The sequence below is a fragment of the Lissotriton helveticus genome, chromosome 6 (assembly GCF_964261635.1).
Source record: "Lissotriton helveticus chromosome 6, aLisHel1.1, whole genome shotgun sequence".
Lineage (NCBI taxonomy): Eukaryota > Metazoa > Chordata > Amphibia > Caudata > Salamandridae > Lissotriton > Lissotriton helveticus.
Window position 1 is genome coordinate 87,293,458 of NC_136067.1, and position 18,884 is coordinate 87,312,341.

General features: G+C 46.9%; 1 protein-coding gene across 1 annotated transcript in view; it reads right to left on the reverse strand.

Moving 5' to 3' along the window:
• LOC144762258 (calpain-1 catalytic subunit-like) overlaps positions 1 to 18,884 on the reverse strand; it is a 434,899-nt gene that overhangs the window by 231,907 nt on the left and 184,108 nt on the right. The window contains exon 3 of the mRNA XM_078647403.1: positions 2,681 to 2,750. Coding sequence (XP_078503529.1) covers positions 2,681 to 2,750 — 70 coding nt within the window. The remainder of the gene's footprint in view (positions 1 to 2,680; positions 2,751 to 18,884) is intronic.

The window sequence follows — 18,884 nt, forward strand, 5'->3', positions numbered from 1 at the left end:
AAAAGTGAACAGCGAAAGTGACATGTGAGTGATATGTACAGCGGGAATGAAGGTGCAAACAGGATAATATATGGGTCCCACCTACGCCGGACCCAGGACCTGCTGACCTTCAGCAGACTCCTCAAGACTTGGCTGTTCGACCAGTAGCTGAGACCCTCACAAGTGAGTAGTGCGCTCTACAAATGCTTGATTTGATTTGATATACGGTGAGATAGAATGTGATGTCTGTACAGTTAATACATTTTATGTACAAATTCTTCTGGGCAATCACAATCAAGGTGCCGTAAATTACGCTGTGGAGGTCTACTGCGTTTCGGCCTTTATGCAATGCTAGGCCATCATCAGGAACAGGTTACCAAATTTCAATACATTGAGGGTAGGAATCACTGTGCAAATCCACGAGGGGCGGTGTGCGTGGTCAGATCGGCAGAAGGAGCAAGGTCAGCAAGAGGGAATCAAGGACCTCAGAGTCAGCGAGGGGAGCTGTGTTTCCTTATGTAAATCAGAAGCACCAAGTTCTGTCGGAGGGACTTCCGAGAGCAGCCGGTTCGGTCTGCTACAGTTACGGGCTGCTGAGTAGTCATGTCCTCAGGTGCAGGCATCGTGCTAGATACCCCAGGGCTACTCTCCCACTGGATAGCCAATTGTTTTCTTCCATTGGATCCCACAGTTTTGACTTTCCAGTTTTATTCTCCAATTGGATCTTGCATTTCCAACCATCCAATGCTATTCTCTCACTGGATCCTGGACCTGTGCCCCAATGTTTCACTTCCATTGAGATACTTCAGTTCTCAAATCCCAATTCTACTCTCCCACTAGTCCCTCTTCTTCCACCGCTGCTCTCCTGTTGGATCCTGCAGGTCTGGCCTTCCAATGCTGCTCTCTCATTGGTTCCCACCTCTCTGACCATCCACTCCTGCTCTCCCATTGGATCATGGCCCACTCCAATGGCCTTCTCTGTAACACCCTTCAAGTGGAGCATTCAATTCAGACCTCCCATTTCTACTCTTACTAAATGTATTATCTTGTATCTCCCACTATTGATCTCCTGTCGGATCCTTCAGCTCTCACTTCCCATGTCTGCTCTTACATTGGTTCCTGCTTCTTATGCTCCCAGTAATCCATTCCTTTTAGATTCTGCAGCTCTCCCATTACACCCTGTCTCCCTGGTCTTCCAGTGCCGCTCACCCAGTGAACTCTACTACCCTCTGCTACTCGTACTACTTTAGCACTGGCTCCTGCAGCTGACCTCCCAGTGCTGCTCTCCCACTGGCTCCTTCCTCCCAAATTCTCTCTCCCATTGGATGTGTAAGCAATCACCTGCTTCCCAAATTCTCTCCCCCAATGGATCCTTGAGCGATCTCCTAGCTCCCAAATCCTCTCTCCCATTGGATCCTTCAGCGATGCCCTCCCAGATACTCTTCAATGATATATGGTTCGGTTCCACCCCTTTATTCTTGCTCTTCCAGTTCCTGATATTCTCTCACTGCCGCCTCCTTCTCTGTTCTCAGTGTTGTTCTCCCAGCTCTCACCTCCTAGAACCATTCTCTCAAAGGATCCTGCAGCTCGCGCCGGCACAGCCCCAGAGGAGCAGTTTAGCTTCAGATAAGTATTTCAATTCAAAGATTTACATAATGAACCTCTAACTCATACAAAATCCACACAGCAAAGGAATAAAGTAGAGGAAGAGCTGAGGAGGAGGAGGAGGGAGTGGCAGAAGGTGAGGAAGAGAAGAGCAAGAAAGAAGGAGAATTTAGAGGCATCTAAATGAGCATGAATGGCGAAATACAGATCCATCTTTGGAGGAGGATTCCTTTCATGGCGCCCAGTCTGTCCAGATTATAAAGTCACACCACACAGTCGAAGTCCAAGCTACATCACAAGGCAGTCATGGATGCACCCTGGAACGCTGATCACGGCACACGTGTGCGGGAGAGCTGAACTCATAGATGGCACCCCCCCCTGCATAACATATGCAGTTGGTCTTTGCTTCAAAGCCAACACTGTTATGTTGGGAATTCCAAACTCATGTATATATGAGATGTAAAAAGTGAATCCACGACTGCCGGTGTGCAAAGGGATGCAGGCTTAAAAACCTCGACTGGACGTAGGTGGCCTTGACAAGAGGAGACCACTAGCAGGCTACACCTCTGGATAGTGGGCCTCTTCAATTCAAAAGGCTGATCTTGCCAAGCACATGTGACTGTCCAGCACGTATGCATCCTCATAAAGATGGCACAAGATGTTATCCATCAGATATATGGCCCATGAAGGATGGAGCACTACTGAATGCAAAAACAACAATCTCCAGCCTCCATTTAAAGATGCAAAATGTCATATTGGAAGGCCATCCTCTAAATGTTTACTGACATCAGTTGCATAAACTCAAGCAGGCACTCATCCACTGACAGGTTTTGGACTTGGAACCCTCCGACATATAGTGTAAATACTCTAAAGAGCCCTGCTTCATATGATGAAAGGACAGCCACCCTCCATGCTCCTCAACGGTACCCTCTACGACCCTCATCCCTGGTCATCCAATACCCTTCTTTGACCAGCCCCAGGATCTGTCAGTAGCTCAAATAGTCATACTCTAGCACATTATAATATTTCTCTAAACCACGCATACATTTCATGCTGCCCACTTTTGTCTGATTTTATCTCCATCTTAGATACTCACCGAGTGCACCCTGGCAAATGTCTGTCCGCGTCGCTCCGCCGACGATAAACTGAGGGTCATTCGTGATTTCCTGTGAAATAAAATCGGATTTGTCAACAAATATTTGTCATGGTACAGAATGAAACTTTTAAATAAACACAAAGAGCTGTGCACATCAGGGTCTGTTAGGCTAAAAATTCCGTGGCAAGTCTGCCCTTATCGCCCTGTGGCCTCTACAAGCCCCTCTAAAAACAATTTGCGTTAAACATAGAAATATTTAAAGATCATTAGTGTCAACTCTTTTAACCTATAAATGAAAATGATCGAGGTGCAGGATCAGGAGCATAGATGACAGCCCTCTGCCAATAAAACAAAACCTTCGTAGGACAAAATTCAAAATCAAAACCATTAAGGTTTATTACATTTTAAGAGCCATTATAGAAGGTCAAAGTAGTTAGCCAAACTCAAAGCAGCTTCAATAATACACCAAATAATGCCAATTGCGAGAGGCATCAACATAAGGTAGACCTCACAACAAGTAAATAGCGAGAAACAAAATTAAGGGCCAGATGTAGGACGGCTATTACCGGTCGGTAACGGCCGAAATTAACGAATTTCGGACGTTACCGACCGGTAATAGGCTTTTGTTATGTAGGGGGCCAATTTACAGATTCGGTAAATACCGAATCGGTATTTACCGAATCATCATTTACCGAATCGGTAAATGACATGTAGGAAGCACTTTAAACAGTGCTCATGTGCTTTAAGGATTCGTTATTTACCACCAACTATTAGTTGGTGGTAAATAAGGAATACCTTAGAAAATGCAAATCAATGCATTTTCAACTGTGCCACGTGGCAGACATACAGGGCATGTATGTGTGCCACATGTGCACACAAGCACTAATCAGGGGTGCAACAGGGTGTCATAGTGACACCCTGCCACCCTTGACTCTTTCCCTATTTTACAGATTCGGTATTTACCGATTCAGTAATTGACATTCATTCCTATGGGCCTCCAGGCCCATAGGAATGAATGTCAATTACTGAATTGGTAAATACCGATTCGGTAATTACCGAATCTTAACGATTCGGTAATTTTTACCGATTTTTTATCTACATAGCAATTATCCATTCGAAAATACTGAATCGGTAAAATTCGGTATTTTCGAATCGGTAATTCACAATTACCTACATCTAGCCCATAGTTCAGTAAGAGAACTAACAAGGAAATCTGCCCAAACAGTTTGAGTATTCAGTCTGTAGACAGACTAGCAGAGTGGCTGCTTAGTTAGAAAGGCAAAATAGATCTGGCGCACATCCCAAATAGGGCACATTTTATAGGCTTCAGTCGGTGAAAGGCAGACTCGCAACATGGAGAGATCTTACATCATCCGGCTGAACGAATAGTGTTTCATTCATGCAAAACAATACAACAAGAACACAAGATACAACAAATAAAGAAACATTTGAGAACATCTACTTCGTGCATAATTATAAGGCGTACATAGGAAATGAGAGCAATGTTAGTGAGTTTATGTATCTTAAACAATAATATATATCTCCCCTCCCCCCTCTTCAAACCTAAGCAAAGGCGCTTGAATATTGCAACATACAGGTGCATCCCAGGCACAGCGTCCTCGTAAGAAGGCAAATCAATACATTTGTATTTTATCAGCAAGCAGACACCATAAGAAGAACATCTATTTGGCTTATTTTAATAAAATGGAAAAACACACGTACGCATAGATACATGAGCGAGGTAAGGTTCATTGCTTGCAAAATAAAAGGCCACAATTGTTCTGAATGAGTGTTAACCCCTTCGACGCTGATGACGAGCTCAGCTCGTCATGAGGTACACCTCTCGTACGTTCATGACTAGCTGAGGTCGTCATGAACCGCGGGTTGTTCAAAAAGTCAGCGCACAGCGGGAAAGTGCGCAGTGCCGATGGTGTTAATGGAATCAGGCTGAGCCTAGTCGCTGACCGGGCTTCTAACCCACACTTAAATCAAACATAATTTTTCTGTTAATTAAAAATGCGCTCAGACATCCATAATAGCAGTTTCCTCATCAAGACACTGATTCATAACCTCAGCTTTGTTTACATCAGAATGCAACATGAGCCAGTGGCGAACGAGCAAACAGAAATGGAAGTTCCAAAACAGCAAATTATAATAATGAAGCAGAAACTATTCTGTATCTACGGTGGCTTGTGGTATCAGCCTTCCCGGATTGTAATCCGTGCGAACGGCGGCGCTGCAACGGTGGCTTACATGTAGACCGCCGCAGTGACAGCGCCATCTGCAAGGTAGTGCCATGCAGAAACTGGGGTGCATAAATAAAGGGGGCACCACAACTTCTGCCCCCCTGATTGCACCCCTAGGCCCTTGAGTGGCAAGGGACCCTGCTAGGGTCCGCTTTGTTGCCTCTCCACATTCTTTTCATGGCCATGAAAAGGGTGGTGATAAGGCAACTCAAAATATCTTCGGTGGTGCCAACTGTGCCACCGCCAGCATATTCTTCCCAGGGAAAACTGCCAGCCCAGAGGGATTCTTGATCCTGGCGGTCTCATGGCGGTCATACCATTGAACTTGTAATACTGCGGGCGGTACTGCAGTGCGGCAGACGATGGACAGCCACAGCGACTGCGGTCATAATAAGGCCCTATGTCATGAACAGTAACACAAAACCCAAACATGCTAATTCCAGTCAGTGCCCAATTACCTGCACTTTGAAGAAAACAGTTTTTCAAACCAACTAACCAAAAATAAACACAGTGACAAACCACTCAGCCTTCACTTTGTGGTTTATGATGTCACAATAACCCATCAGTGAGAGACTACACTGTATGAGTGGCTCAATTCTGCAGAAAACTGAATTGTGACAGAAACTAATCAATGCATTTCTTATAAAGTCATTGGGCAACAGATGGGTGGAAGAGAGGGGAGAAGAGGGTGAAATTACATCAAAAAATATATTTTTCCTGGAAATGGAAATGCAAGGGTATGGCGAGATGGTAGGAGAGAGGAGGGGGGGGGGGGTAAAGCAGAAGACCCTTCGAAGGAGGAGTGCCCAAAGCTGGGTCACGAAGGCCGGATCCATGCCAGATTTTCATGATAGCCATACATCATTTATTTACATCGTCAGTGATTATTATTAAACCTGTGATAAAAACAAGACACAGCACTTGGGAAGCTTAAAGTCCAACTAGGGGTTAATGCAAAAGAGCAAGCACCACAACAAAAGATCAAAGACAATCGTCATTTCGACTGTTTGGGGCTCTGGCCAGAAAACGGACAGTTGGAGCCAAAAGCTAAAATGTATGTTCGATCAACCCGTACACTTACAGTGCCTCAATACAAATCAACGAAGCATAATCAAGTGACAGAAACTTGTCACTGCAAGAACCTATCTAATATACAGGTTTCAGTATCCTCCCCTCAAGAAGAGTACAGTGGCCTCGAGGAGAAGAGATCGTTCATTGCACAGTACTGGGCCCATTATTCTCACAAAATCCCGCTTTCCTTGCCGGATCTGAAAATGAGGCCACGTTGTTGGAAAATGTGCTCGGTGGCTTCCAGGCCCACCAAGGCCATGAAAGGTTGCAAGCATATTCAAAGTCACAGGAAGCTTCAAACTCATATAAAACATTCATATTTGATTAAATGAGTGACATTCAGGATTACATATGTAGTCGCTAACATTACACTTCATAGGAATACATCAACATGATACAGATTTAACATTTGTTTTCAGACCTAGTATAGCTCTCCTGGACCTAAGTTGGACACCCCTGCAAGGTTTTGTGTTTTCAGTAGACAGTGTATGGACAGCCTGGTGACACCTATCAACCACCTTTGCTCTCAAGTTCTAGTTTCTACATTTTATGTACTTTCATCTTAAAACTAGTTAAGCCATGCTAGCTCGGAAGTTGCCGGAAGCTGCCCCCAAGCGGTTTACATTCCAAGCAGACCTATCGCCTTCTCATTTTGGGCAAACGTGCAAGGATTTTAGGATCCAATATTTTTTTCATTTGTGGGAGTCAAAAACACCAACGGTCAAAATGGCGGCAGTCCCGCGGCGGGTGTCTAGTGCGCTAATGCTAGTTCCATTCCTTGAAGGCGTCCAATGCCGTTATTGGACTGATGAAAGCCATGAAACATATTACATTCACTCACGCGTTATGATGTCACACCGCGACTGGCCGGCACTGCTTCGCAAGTGTGCACTACACATCTACGCTTGTTTAAACTACACCATCTGAAGGAGTTTGACCAACCACGGCTGGACCCATCCATTAGCACGGAGTGATCTGGAGTCTGCGGGCCCCTGGGGGTCCCTAGCACCTAGCCGTGGGGTCTGCAACTGTTTAGAAAATTAAATTATGAGCACATTAATAAAGTCGATATACATTAAAAAATAAAAAATAAAAAAATGTAAAACATTATGTAAATGTGAAAGAATTTGAAATTGGGGGCTAAGAATGAAGTTGGCATCCTTAGCTTGAATTGTGGAATAGTGCAAGTACAACTAACAGAATCTAGTACAGAGGTTGGTCGCCTCAACTGGAGCACTGGTGTGCGGCGAGAAAAAGAGAACACGCATTAGGAGCAAGAAAAGCAAAGCAATATCCTAGAGTCCAGCACATTGCTTTGTCATTTAGAAATAACGCCAGATTATGAAAAGCTCCAAACTTCCAATAAAAATTTCGATTCTTTTTGTACTTTTTTTGTTTGGGAATTAAATAAAATATTTCATATTTTGGGTATTTGATTTGGCATTTTTATGTATTGTTATTTGATTTGGCATTTTTATGTATTGTTATTTGATTTGGCATTTTTATGTATTGTTATGAGGTTCAAATAAATAAAATCGTAAATCGTAAATCATACGTTCCCCTATAGCGCCCTTCACCGTAAGGTCTAAAGGCGCTTGCTTTGGGAACCCGTCCTGGCTTTTCCCTGCGAGATAACCACTACTGGGCATCCACAAGGTGAAAGCCAGGCATCCCAGCGCGGTGGGGCCATTGTGGAGATTAAGCAAGCTATTGCCCAGAGTTGAAGAGTGTGAACCCATGATTCGAGTAGGCGCCGAGGCGAGAATTATCGAGTCCGTGGACATTTTTGAGCTCAAGACCCTGCCGCGTCGGGAATTGAACCCTGGTCTGACCTCTGCGTCCGGGTCTGCCTCCTCTAACCGGTGAGCCACACATCTCCACCAAATCAATTGTTTAGGCCAGGGACCCGGTCGCCAGTAGTGATTAGGCCGAGGGGTCCTGGCTGCCAATAGTGATTAGGCCAAGGTCCGGTCTCCTGTTGTTATTAGGCCGGGATCCCGGCTGCCAGTAGTGATTAGATCGGATAAGGCCAGGGTCCCAGCTGCCAGTAGTGATAAGGCTAGGGTCCTGGCCAGCAGCAGTGATTAGGCCGGGGGATCCTGGCAACCAATAGTGATTAGGCCGGACTTCCAGCCACCAATAGTAATTAGACTATGGTCTTTCTTCGCCAGTAGTGATTAGGCCGGGATCTGATCGCCAGTAGTGACTAGGCCGGAGGGGTCCTGGCCACCAGCAGTGAGTGATTAGGCCATCGTCCTGGCCGCCAGTAGGGATTAGGGCAGGGTCATGGCCGCCAGTAGTGATTAGGCCGGGGTCATGGCCGCCAGTAGTGATTAGGGCGGGGTCATGGCCGCCAGTAGTGATTAGGCCGGGGTCATGGCCGCCAGTAGTGATTAGGCCGGGGTCATGGCCGCCAGTAGTGATTAGGCCGGGGTCATGGCTGCCAGTAGTGATTAGGCCGGGGTCCCGGCTGCCAGTAGTGATTAGGCCAGGGTCCCGGCTGCCAGTAGTGATTAGGCCGGGGTCCCGGCCGCCAGTAGTGATTAGGCCGGGGTCCCGGCTGCCAGTAGTGATTAGGCCGGGGTCCCGGCTGCCAGTAGTGATTAGGCAAGAGTCCTGGCGGAAGTTGTGTTTAGGCCGGGGTCCCTGCTGCCAGTAGTGATTTGGTCTGGGTCCTGGCTGCCAGTAGTGATTAGGAAGGAGTCTTGGCCACCAGTAGTGATTAGGCAGGGCTCCCGCACAACAATAGTAATTAGACTATGGTCCTTTTTCGCCAGCAGTGATTAGGCCGGGTCCCGGCCGCTAGTAGTGATTAGGCCGGGGTCCCGGACGCTAGTAGTGATTAGGCCAGAGTCCCGGCTGCCAGTAGTGATTAGGCCGGGGTCCATGCTGCCAGTAGTGATTAGGCCGGGGTCCCGGCCGCCAGTAGTGATTAGGCCAGAGTCCTGGTGGCAGTAGTGTTTAGGTCGAGGTCCCTGCTGCCAGTAGTGATTAGGCCGGGGTCCCGGCTGCCAGTAGTGATTAGGCCGGGGTCCCGGCTGCCAGTAGTGATTAGGCCGGGGTCCATGCTGCCAGTAGTGATTAGGCCGGGGTCCATGCTGCCAGTAGTGATTAGGCCGGGGTCCATGCTGCCAGTAGTGATTAGGCCGGGGTCCATGCTGCCAGTAGTGATTAGGCCGGGGTCCATGCTGCCAGTAGTGATTAGGCCGGGTTCCCGGCCGCTAGTAGTGATTAAGCCGGGGTCCCGGACGCTAGTAGTGATTAGACCAGGGTCCCGGCCGCCAGTAGTGATTCAGTGATGGTCCACAGAAGTCAAAAAGTTCAAAGTTGCTGGTCTAGGGATAGCACTCCTCTTCAGACTCCGATGCCCTCTTTGCTCTCAGACGGCCAAGCCTCCACCTTCCTCTTCAGTTGTGGAGCCAGAGCTAAAAGTATCTATTTAGGAGATGCTGCATGACAGGTTCGACTGTAAACACTCTGGAGGGGCAATCTTCTGCCTCTCAAAGGCCCTTTCTAGCCCGCCCTTGTAGCTCCCTAGCAGCGTACCATCATTTCTAACTTTGTGGTCAATAGCGGCCGGCATGGCTCGTGGGGTAGGGGGGGTCATCATTTAAAAAGAAAAAATTCAAACCTACCTTTCCACCGGCTCCTGCATTTTCACTGCTCCTTCTCTCCTGCCTCCGACAGGAACAGGAAGCAGGCAGCCAGGCTCCCTCACCAAGGCCAATCACAACGCAATGCGGTGTTGTGATTGGTCTGGAGTGCCGTGACACAGCGCTCAGCCAGAGGCCAGAGGGATGGGCATGTTTTCCATGCAGCCTGCATGGAGAAGGGCAAAGTATGCATGACTGGTTGGTCCTCTCGGGCCACCAAAAGCAAAGAGCCTTTGCGCACTCAGGAGTGGGCAAACCGCTCCTCCCCTGACCTGCTTGGAGACCAGAGCAGCCCTGACCGCCTGCAAAAAAATATAAAATGGTAATAACTAAAAGTTATTACCATTTTATATTTAGGCTTCTTGCACTACGAGAAAGCAGTGGGGTGACGCTCCTCCGATGTAGCGGAGGAGCTGCCCCTGTCTGTGGTGTTCTAATCCATCTGACACCTGTCACCCTGACTTCTACCGCCTTCTATTGCCTGTTCCCCTAAACCAGCTCCTAGTTCCCCCATTCCCCTTCTGGCTCCCATCCTTCCTATTGGTCAAATGACTAAGGCCATCTGACCATAATGCTCCTTCTGGAAAGATTCTGGAGTTTTGAGAAGCCAAGTCCACCTGCAGGGCTCCCTCATTCCCTCCTTATCCCCTTCGTCCCTCCCTCCGAGTCGCTCCTTTCCATCTTATCTGCCACATCCTGCACTTGGAAGCGACATTGATATATAAATAATCAATATTAGAATCAATTAACGGACATTTGCCCTGGTTATGTGCTGTGACCTTTGACACTGCATACACAACTCTAGTCCATGCATTAATGCACCATTAATGCAATATTTGCTTGTAAAATCCTTCAGTCTTGCTTTATTCGGTTGCATCTCGGTTTATACGGCACGAGCAGCTTATTGAATTTGGGGCAAGAAGTGGCAGATGAGATTGTTTTGGAGCAGAGGCATCTTACAGGCCTAGTACTGGCTAGAGGACATGAATAGACTTTTTTTACCCTGTGGTCGGTGTTGAAAGTTCAGCACAAGTGTGTTCCTAATGTAATATGTACATACTGCGTAAAGCAACATGGCCTCTGGCAGTGAAAGGCAGCCTAGCAAGGGCGGTGCAAGATATGTATGCTTCAACAGCGAGAACACTACAGGGAAGGGTATGGTGCAGGACAAAGCACAAGCAGATAAAGGAACTATAGGGGGAGTGGAGGCAATACTTTAAGAATGTGGAATATAATAAGAAGCTGTAATACCATAGGAAGCCCATCTACACCTGTGTTTCTGTTGGACAGTAACACTATAAAACCAGGATGTTGTCAGCACCTCTACACAAGACTGTGAAGGGGGTCGAACGGAAGTGACATCATATGCGGATGGAACCCGGGCAAGCTGGCATTGTCACCTCCAGTGCAAAGCAACTGTAAACTTAACAAAGCCAATAGGTCTTACCTATGGGAGAGCTATTGCCTTTGCCAATGAGTTTGAGCCATGTTGTACAGCACAGCCGCGCTGCAGAATTGATGAAAGTTAAGGGGGAAAAAAGCAATATGGCGCAGCCATCGCTGGATGCGTCAAATCTCTTTTTTCTGGTGGGGCAGAAGGGAGCGAGCAGCAACAACATAGAAGGAGGTGAGAGGGAAGGGAGCAAGCAACAACAATACAGGACTTGTTGGGATGGATGGAGCCAGTAACAACAATGTGGGAACTTTTGGACAAAAATAGTTCATAATGCAAAAAAATCTGACGCCAGAGCATTCTGGGCGCAAGTGAACTCAATGCACAGAACCACAAATATCATTAGTATGACCTGTGTGAGAAGTTGGCCTGGTAGGGGATGTTTCCAATTCTGGAACCACCTGCTACCTGACCAAACAATCCCTTATGGTGTCAGGTTGTAAGTCAACCTTATTAGACAAGCTATCCTAGGGGTAGCATGGACTAAGCAGCCTAAAGGCTTAACTTAAGAGGTCGTGTTAAGCGAGCTGTTTTACCACATACAATCCTGTAATACCAAATGAAAGGACACCACACAAGTATATATTATAAAAATATATGTGTTTATTACTAAAAACAATCCCCAGTATTCTTTATGAATAAAGGGGCACAAGCGTTAAATCAAAAGCACTGTTTAAACATACAAGTTGCACAATTATGGATGAGGGCGAGTGGCCACTCAAACCATATACTAAACAAGTGGTATAAGAGAGGCCACTCGAACAGTGGTTAGGCCTAGGGCCTAGGGAATCGCTGGGAGCAGTCAGGACAAGCAATGCTGAAGTCGGGAATGGCCCTCGGGATTCGGGAGATGTGCGGAAAGCGCACGCATGCACCAATGTTAACCAATGGTGCGTAAAAGTCAAAGAGTTAAAGTTTAAGGACACTTCCGCTGAACCTAGAGGAACAAAACTTAACACACAGACCCTAGAGGTGTGCACCAGTGTGGGAACACCGGCGGAGCAAAGTTACCTCACCCACAGGAAGTGGGTGCACAGGGTCGAAGTGGCGTCGGGTTTTGACACGCAGGCTCTTGGTGCTTGGAGCTGAAAGGGCTGCAGGCGGGTTAAAGATGAAGTGTCCGGTGGAGTCCAAGGGTGGACTCAAGTTGTAGAGTACCTGAAAGCAGAGGGGACAGAGTCTGGGTCACTCAGCAGTGACCAGGGTGGAACCAGGACGGAACCAGGCAATGTCGGGCGCAATCAGGTGGTCGTCGAGGAGCTTCTCTCCGCTGTCACGTGGGCTCTGGGGCATCTGCGACGTCCAGGAGCAGGTCACAATCTGTCCCACGCAGGCTCTCACCGTCGGTGCAGTCGGCTTCAAGTTTGGAGCAAACAAGCCTTGGTAAGAGCAATCCACGCAGGATCGGAAGATTGCTTCTCACTCGGACCAGGAAGGTCAGAGTCGGGGCTCCTTTTCAGGGGAGCTGGTGTGGATCTGGAGCAACCAGAATCACAAGTCTTCTTAGGTAGTTCGTCGGCACAGGGACCACAAGCCAGCTGGCAAGTGACCGGGCCAACGCGTTGAGCCAAATCGTGCCAAAGGGCCCCACGCAGCACTCGTCGAGTGTGGAGGGCTGAACTTCGGCTCAGGAGTAGCTCAGGGTGGGGGCTTCTCAAACCCCGGTGCACAGCTTCGAGGGTCACTCGTGGGCTGCACGGTCAGCGTCTCGTGGTCACTTCAAGATGGCGTGCCCCACGCTTCTGGTCGCCTCCACGGGTCTCAGCTTTGCAGGGACTGTGGATCGGGCTGTTAGAAGCTGGGCAGGCTTGATCTCGTCGATCTCAGTCGCTCGAGTTCCGGCGGGAACTGCAACTAAGTAGACGTCGAGGGCTGGATGGTGCCTGCTGCTGCAGGGTGGTCACTCCTTGACCACAAGGGAGATTCTTCGGGCTTCCACGTTGAGATGGAGGGCGAAGGGTCCAGAATATCGTTTCAAATGTTTCTTCCAGGAAATCTGATGTGCATTGGCACTGCTCCCACTCTTATTCGAATCTGGTGGGCGTGATTACCTGCTAGGTCCCCTCCTATGGGTGGGACCCAGGAAGTGGGTGGATACACCCCCTTCCTTTGATCCAGGCCGCCCTGGCACGAGGGCTGGAGTGCCCCAGAACCGGTTTGGCCGGATTATGCAAGGGGCAGCCTTGTGCGCCCCAGGCAGTGTCTGGTTTCTTTCAAACCTCCCTGCTACAATACACTATCTCCTGTCTGGAGGGCGGTGACACCCTCCTGTGACAGGAAACCCTTTGTCCAGGACCCCCTTGACTGAGTTTCGGTCAGCTCCAGGGGTCCAGACATTTGTCTGTGGCAGAGGCATCCATTTTGTGGATCTTAAGGTCTTTGGAGAAATCAACCGCATTAAAGTAAAGTAACATGTCTTACCCCTCTAGAGGGGTGGAATGCCATCCCCGTCGCCAGAACTGGCGAGGGGATGGTATTCCAAAGCGTATGACACCTTACACGACATGTTTTGATAAAGCCAAACCAAAGTTGCTAAATAACCGCGAGGATTATAAGGCACTTAATAGTATATGGTATGGCATTATCCTGAAACAGCTTAGGGATTTGTTCCCGACGGCTGCAGACAGGCTCAGCTCATGCTAGAGCTCCATCTCACATAAAACCATGCACCCAGCCTCCAGGATTGGTGAGGCCTGACTATAGGAGTGGCTCACAGGTTTACATGTGTCCAGATATAGGTTTAGACATAGGTATACTATATCTAAGCAAGGGGTGTGTACACCACCTTACCCCAGCTGAGTGATCAGCCAGTTGTGTCAATTTAAGAACCAGCCAGGGGTGGCAAAAGATATGCTGCAGCCCCTGGTAGGCCTTAGTGGCTCCTGTGCCCTGTGCACCTATAGTGCATTCTACAGGGGCTGACAAGGAGTCCATTTCCAATTGGTATGTGCCTATAGCACATGTGTCATTAATTTAGTGAGAGAACAGCAGGCTGGGGGTCTGATCAGCAGGCCCACAGCCTCAGTAGTCGAAAACCAGTGAAGCAAAAAGCAAAAATTTGGGGTGACCATAGGATAGCAGACCCTACTCTCCTACACCTGCGTTCCGTAGAACGCATGGGTACAGCATCTACTTATCACATTTTCTATAAACAACTTCGAACAGCCTCCAACAGCCCCCACACATGAAAGGAAAAATGCACTTCGGCAGCACCTAAATGCCTCAGATTCGTTAAGCAGCTTGGAACAGCTACCATCAGTTGCAACTACCTCGTATGAAAAGAAATGTGAAGATTTTCCTCTGCCTACTCTCGCCTAATCTGAAGTAGACATTTTGCAAATTATAAGGAAAAGTCGGCTTGATAGTGCACCAGGACCGAATGGTGTCCCACAGGCAATTTACAAGCTAGACCCACACTACTGGGCACGCAAGCTCAGTAGTCTATTTCAGACGATCCGTATCACGAGTCGAATACCAGAAAGCTGGAGAGGCTTGATTATTAATCCGATATATAAGGGAGGAGATCGTACAGATCCAGCAATTTACCGCCTGATCGCACTAATAGATGCGGAGGCCAAATTTTACGCCTCGCTGATTCTAACCGACCTAGTAAATTGGTCCAATGCGAATAAAAAAATCCCCACAAACCAGTCAGGATTTCGGCGTGGTACAGGCACATTTGCAAATCTGTTAGCAATAGGCTTAAATGCAGAGAAAAGCCTACGACATCGACAGGCACTCCACCTATGCTTCGTGGACTTTAAGGCGGCCTTTGATCATGTCAGCCAACGCACACTATGGGGCAAATTAAAACAACAGGGCCTACCGGACTATCATGGACCTCTACACCAATACCTGGATGCAGGTCAAGATCGATAATGGCCAACGGCTCACAAGGAAGATCACAACCAACGAAGGGCTAAAGCAAGGCTGCGTCCTGGCCCCGCATCGGTTTAATTTATTTATGGCCGATCTGACACCAAGGCTAGACGGGGTCAACGCTCATCCATCACGGCGAGGCACACTGCCTTTAACACATCTATCTTATGCTGATGATATTGTTCTTCTAAGTCAGACAAGAATAGGACTGCAACGTCTAATCCATGAGCTAGCTGACTTCTCCAAAGAGAGCCTGATGGAAATAAATATTTAAAAAACAAAGGTCATGATTATAACACATTCTCGCCCTAAACAGCCGAAATTCACAATCGACAACTTTAAGTTGGAAGTAGTTGATAACTACAAATATCTGGGGATATACCTGGATCAAAGGTTTTCATTCACCAAGCATTTTGAAACACTTGAAAAGAAGGGAACGGCCTTACTGCACGCATTCTGCAGTATATCAAAACATCTGAAAGGCCCCCTGTTTACCCCTCTTCTGGCAGTTATCAAAGCTAAATTACTTCCAACGATATCCTATGGAAGTGTGGTCCATCATGGAAGAAGTGCTCCAATACTAGACAAAATTCAAAGGCGAGTGTACAAGCGAGTATTTTGCCTACCGAGTGATGCCTCCCCAGCTCAGGTAAGACTTGAGTTTGCTCTACAGCACCGAATTCTCCACAAAAGGTATGAGTCAATCAAATTCTGGTACAACCTATGGCTCAACCGTGATTTAGAAATTAACTCTGCACTCTGGTCAGCCATGCAAAATGACCCTAAATCACACTATGCAAAGTACCTAAACACTTCTCTGAAAAAAAGTTGACAGATGTTTGGCTAAGGAAACTACCAGCAGTATCATTCAAGCAGACCGTGAAAAAAGCAGCCAACTCGCACTCCATGATTGATGATGAAACAACCTTAAGACGGCGTGCACACGCATGGATGGTTTTGCAATCCTACACAAGGCTGGAGCCAGCAGTTTACCTAGGCTTTGCTTCCCCCCCCCCATTTAAAATTAAAGTACTTGAAGCTGCGCATGGGGCAATTGCCAACCAATTCTGATCAACCTGACTGGAGGACCCCGGGCCCTAAGGAATGTAACTTGTGTGGCTCAGCAGTTCAAGACTTTTTGCACTTGATATGCATCTGCCCGGTGCTAGAGTACGAACGCGGAACTTACTGAGGCGGAAGTTTAATGAAAAAGGCATTCGCACTTGCCGCTCAGCAATACTAAAAACTATGGTCACTGCTGATCCACAATTCATTTGTCAAATAATCAAATTTGTAACCCATTTTGAGAACACATTTGAAATGATAATATAGGTCACATTTATAGTTCAGCAAATTCTGCTTGGTTTTTAAACAATGTTTTTAATATGTGGTATTAATAGTTTACATTTAACTTATTGTAGTATGTGAAGGCAATGTATTTTATGTTTTGGAACATTGTAATGGTTTTAATTAACTATACAATAGAGAATGTTCACACTTACTCCAAACAATGTGGGAGTTGCTGGGAGGGATGGGGCACGCAACAATCATGCAGGAGGAGGTGGAACTGACAGAGCAAACAACAACAATGCAGGAGGGGTGAGAAGGATGGGGAAAGCAACAACAATGTGAGGGGGTGGGAGTTACAGGAGCAAGCAACAACAATGTGGGAGGGAAGTAACAAGCAACAACAACAACAACGCGGAGGGATGGGGCAAGGAACAGCAAAGTGGGGGGACACGAGAGGGGGTAAACATCAATGTGGGAAGGAGTGGACGACATGAAGAACAACAATGTGAGAAGGGGGCAGGAAATACAGGGCAAGCAATGCAGGAGGAGGCAGATGTTACAAGGCAAGCAACTACAAGGAGGGATAGGCAAGCAACAATGAATCCCGCAGGTGTGCAGGTGGGATGGGACAAACAACAACAATATAGGAGGGAAGAGGGAAGAGTGGGTCAAGCAACAACAACACACGAGCAAGATGGCGGTGAGACCTGGCCTGCAAACATATGGACTCTTATGGAGGCTGCAACTGCAGGAAAAAAGTCGCTCTGAAAACATGAGCAGTAAAAGGACATTCAGCAAGGAAGAAGAACTTGGCCCATGCTCCAAGGGAGTGACAGCCACACGAAGAGGACGTGAAGCCGGCACACGCTGACCAAAGAGAAGCAAGGAAATAAGAGTGACAAGGAAGCCAAACAATGGTGAGCAATCGGTGAGCTCTAAGCCTCCCCATAAGAAAACAAAATCCCTCACAACTTACACAGAGCATGCGCTGTCTCAGGTGAGAACTAAAACACGATGTGAAACTAAAGTTAAGTTCTCACAACAATAAAACATAATACATTGCAACAACAAGCAACAACATAAACGGTCTAAGATTTGCACACGATTATAAAAGGCAAAATCAAAATGAGTTCAAAACCAGAGTGTCTTATCTGCACATCTACCAATGTACTGTATCTGATTATATTCTCCAAATGATCGCTTATCATTGTTCAAGAAGAAAAGGATGAATGATAAAAGAATCACTACAGTTATCGCAAGTACTATGATGCAACAACAAGGAAAGAGGTCTTGGATTTGGGAAACATTTAAGGGCAACAATGTGACAATCTTGAATTGGAATTTAGCAAAGAGGGAAATAGGAAAGTGCACATCGAACTGGTGTGCAGATTTTACGCACTTCAAACCGCATGAAAGAGTTAGAGGGGTTTTAGGTCCCCCTGGCTCTTTGCCTTACCCTCACACACTCATCCTGCAAGAAGACCTGGGACACACATCTGAAGCACCCCCTTGTTTCTGAGGGGAAAGCTAAGCCAGACCTTCAAGCTCCTGAACTCTGCACAATGGGTAGTATCCTTTCTTGTTGAGAACAGTCTGGTAATCATAAGAACCATGTGAACTATCATAGGTCAACCCTTGCAGATGGCTGCTCTGAACTCCTGCAGGAACACAAACAAATGTACAACTTTGCCTTGCAAATTTCTCTGTCCGTTCACAGCATGTTATTTCCATACAGGCTGATAATTGTAGTGAGGCTACTTTTTAACAATACTATCACAGGACCAGAAAGTAACACGTGGCATTAGGAGTCAGCAATTCCAAAATTCTGTGCGAGATCAACACAGCTACCTTGTTTTATTAAAACCTTTACATTGCAATGTGGAATGTAACAAGAACACTGTTGCAGATGGTACTGGAGCATCAGTTTGGTCCTTCCACAATGTTTAGTGACTTCCCAACACAAATGCATATTATGTTCAAGCTTGTCCAACAATTTTAAAAATCAAGAAAACACAATAAAATTCCCAAACCAATTTAGAGAAAATTTTTGCAATAAGACACAAAATTATCAAAATCGAATTGGAGCCGGATATCTAAACAGGGTGGAGAAATTCCTATAGTCCAACACCCAGGACATATTGCAGGAGGCCCAACCCCCTGCTGCACAAACCCTTTGACTGCCAGATTACAGTACCACATTATGCATCAGGGAAGGGCATTATCTGCAGTGAAGGGAACAGTTGTGCCCATATGTTAATGATGTTCGAACTTGTATTTATGGTTCATTAATACAGAGCCTATATTATTAGTAGTGCAGGCTCAACTTACAACCTTTCCTTAGAGTGCTTACCCTGACAGTGGTTCCAGTATAAAAATGTGTACACATGTTTGCAAAGTTTTACAATAAAAGGCTATGTTTACTCCGTCTACTTCCTCGCTCTAGGCCCACCACCTCCTGCAGCACTTACTCTTCACTGTATGAATTCCCAGAAGCCTTAAACATAAATGGCCCTGGTGCAGCGCAGTTATGTACCACATTTGCAATGCCTGGCCAATGCCGAGAGGACCTTTATACCGAGTGACTAAAGTCAAAGGACCCTTTTCACCAGTTC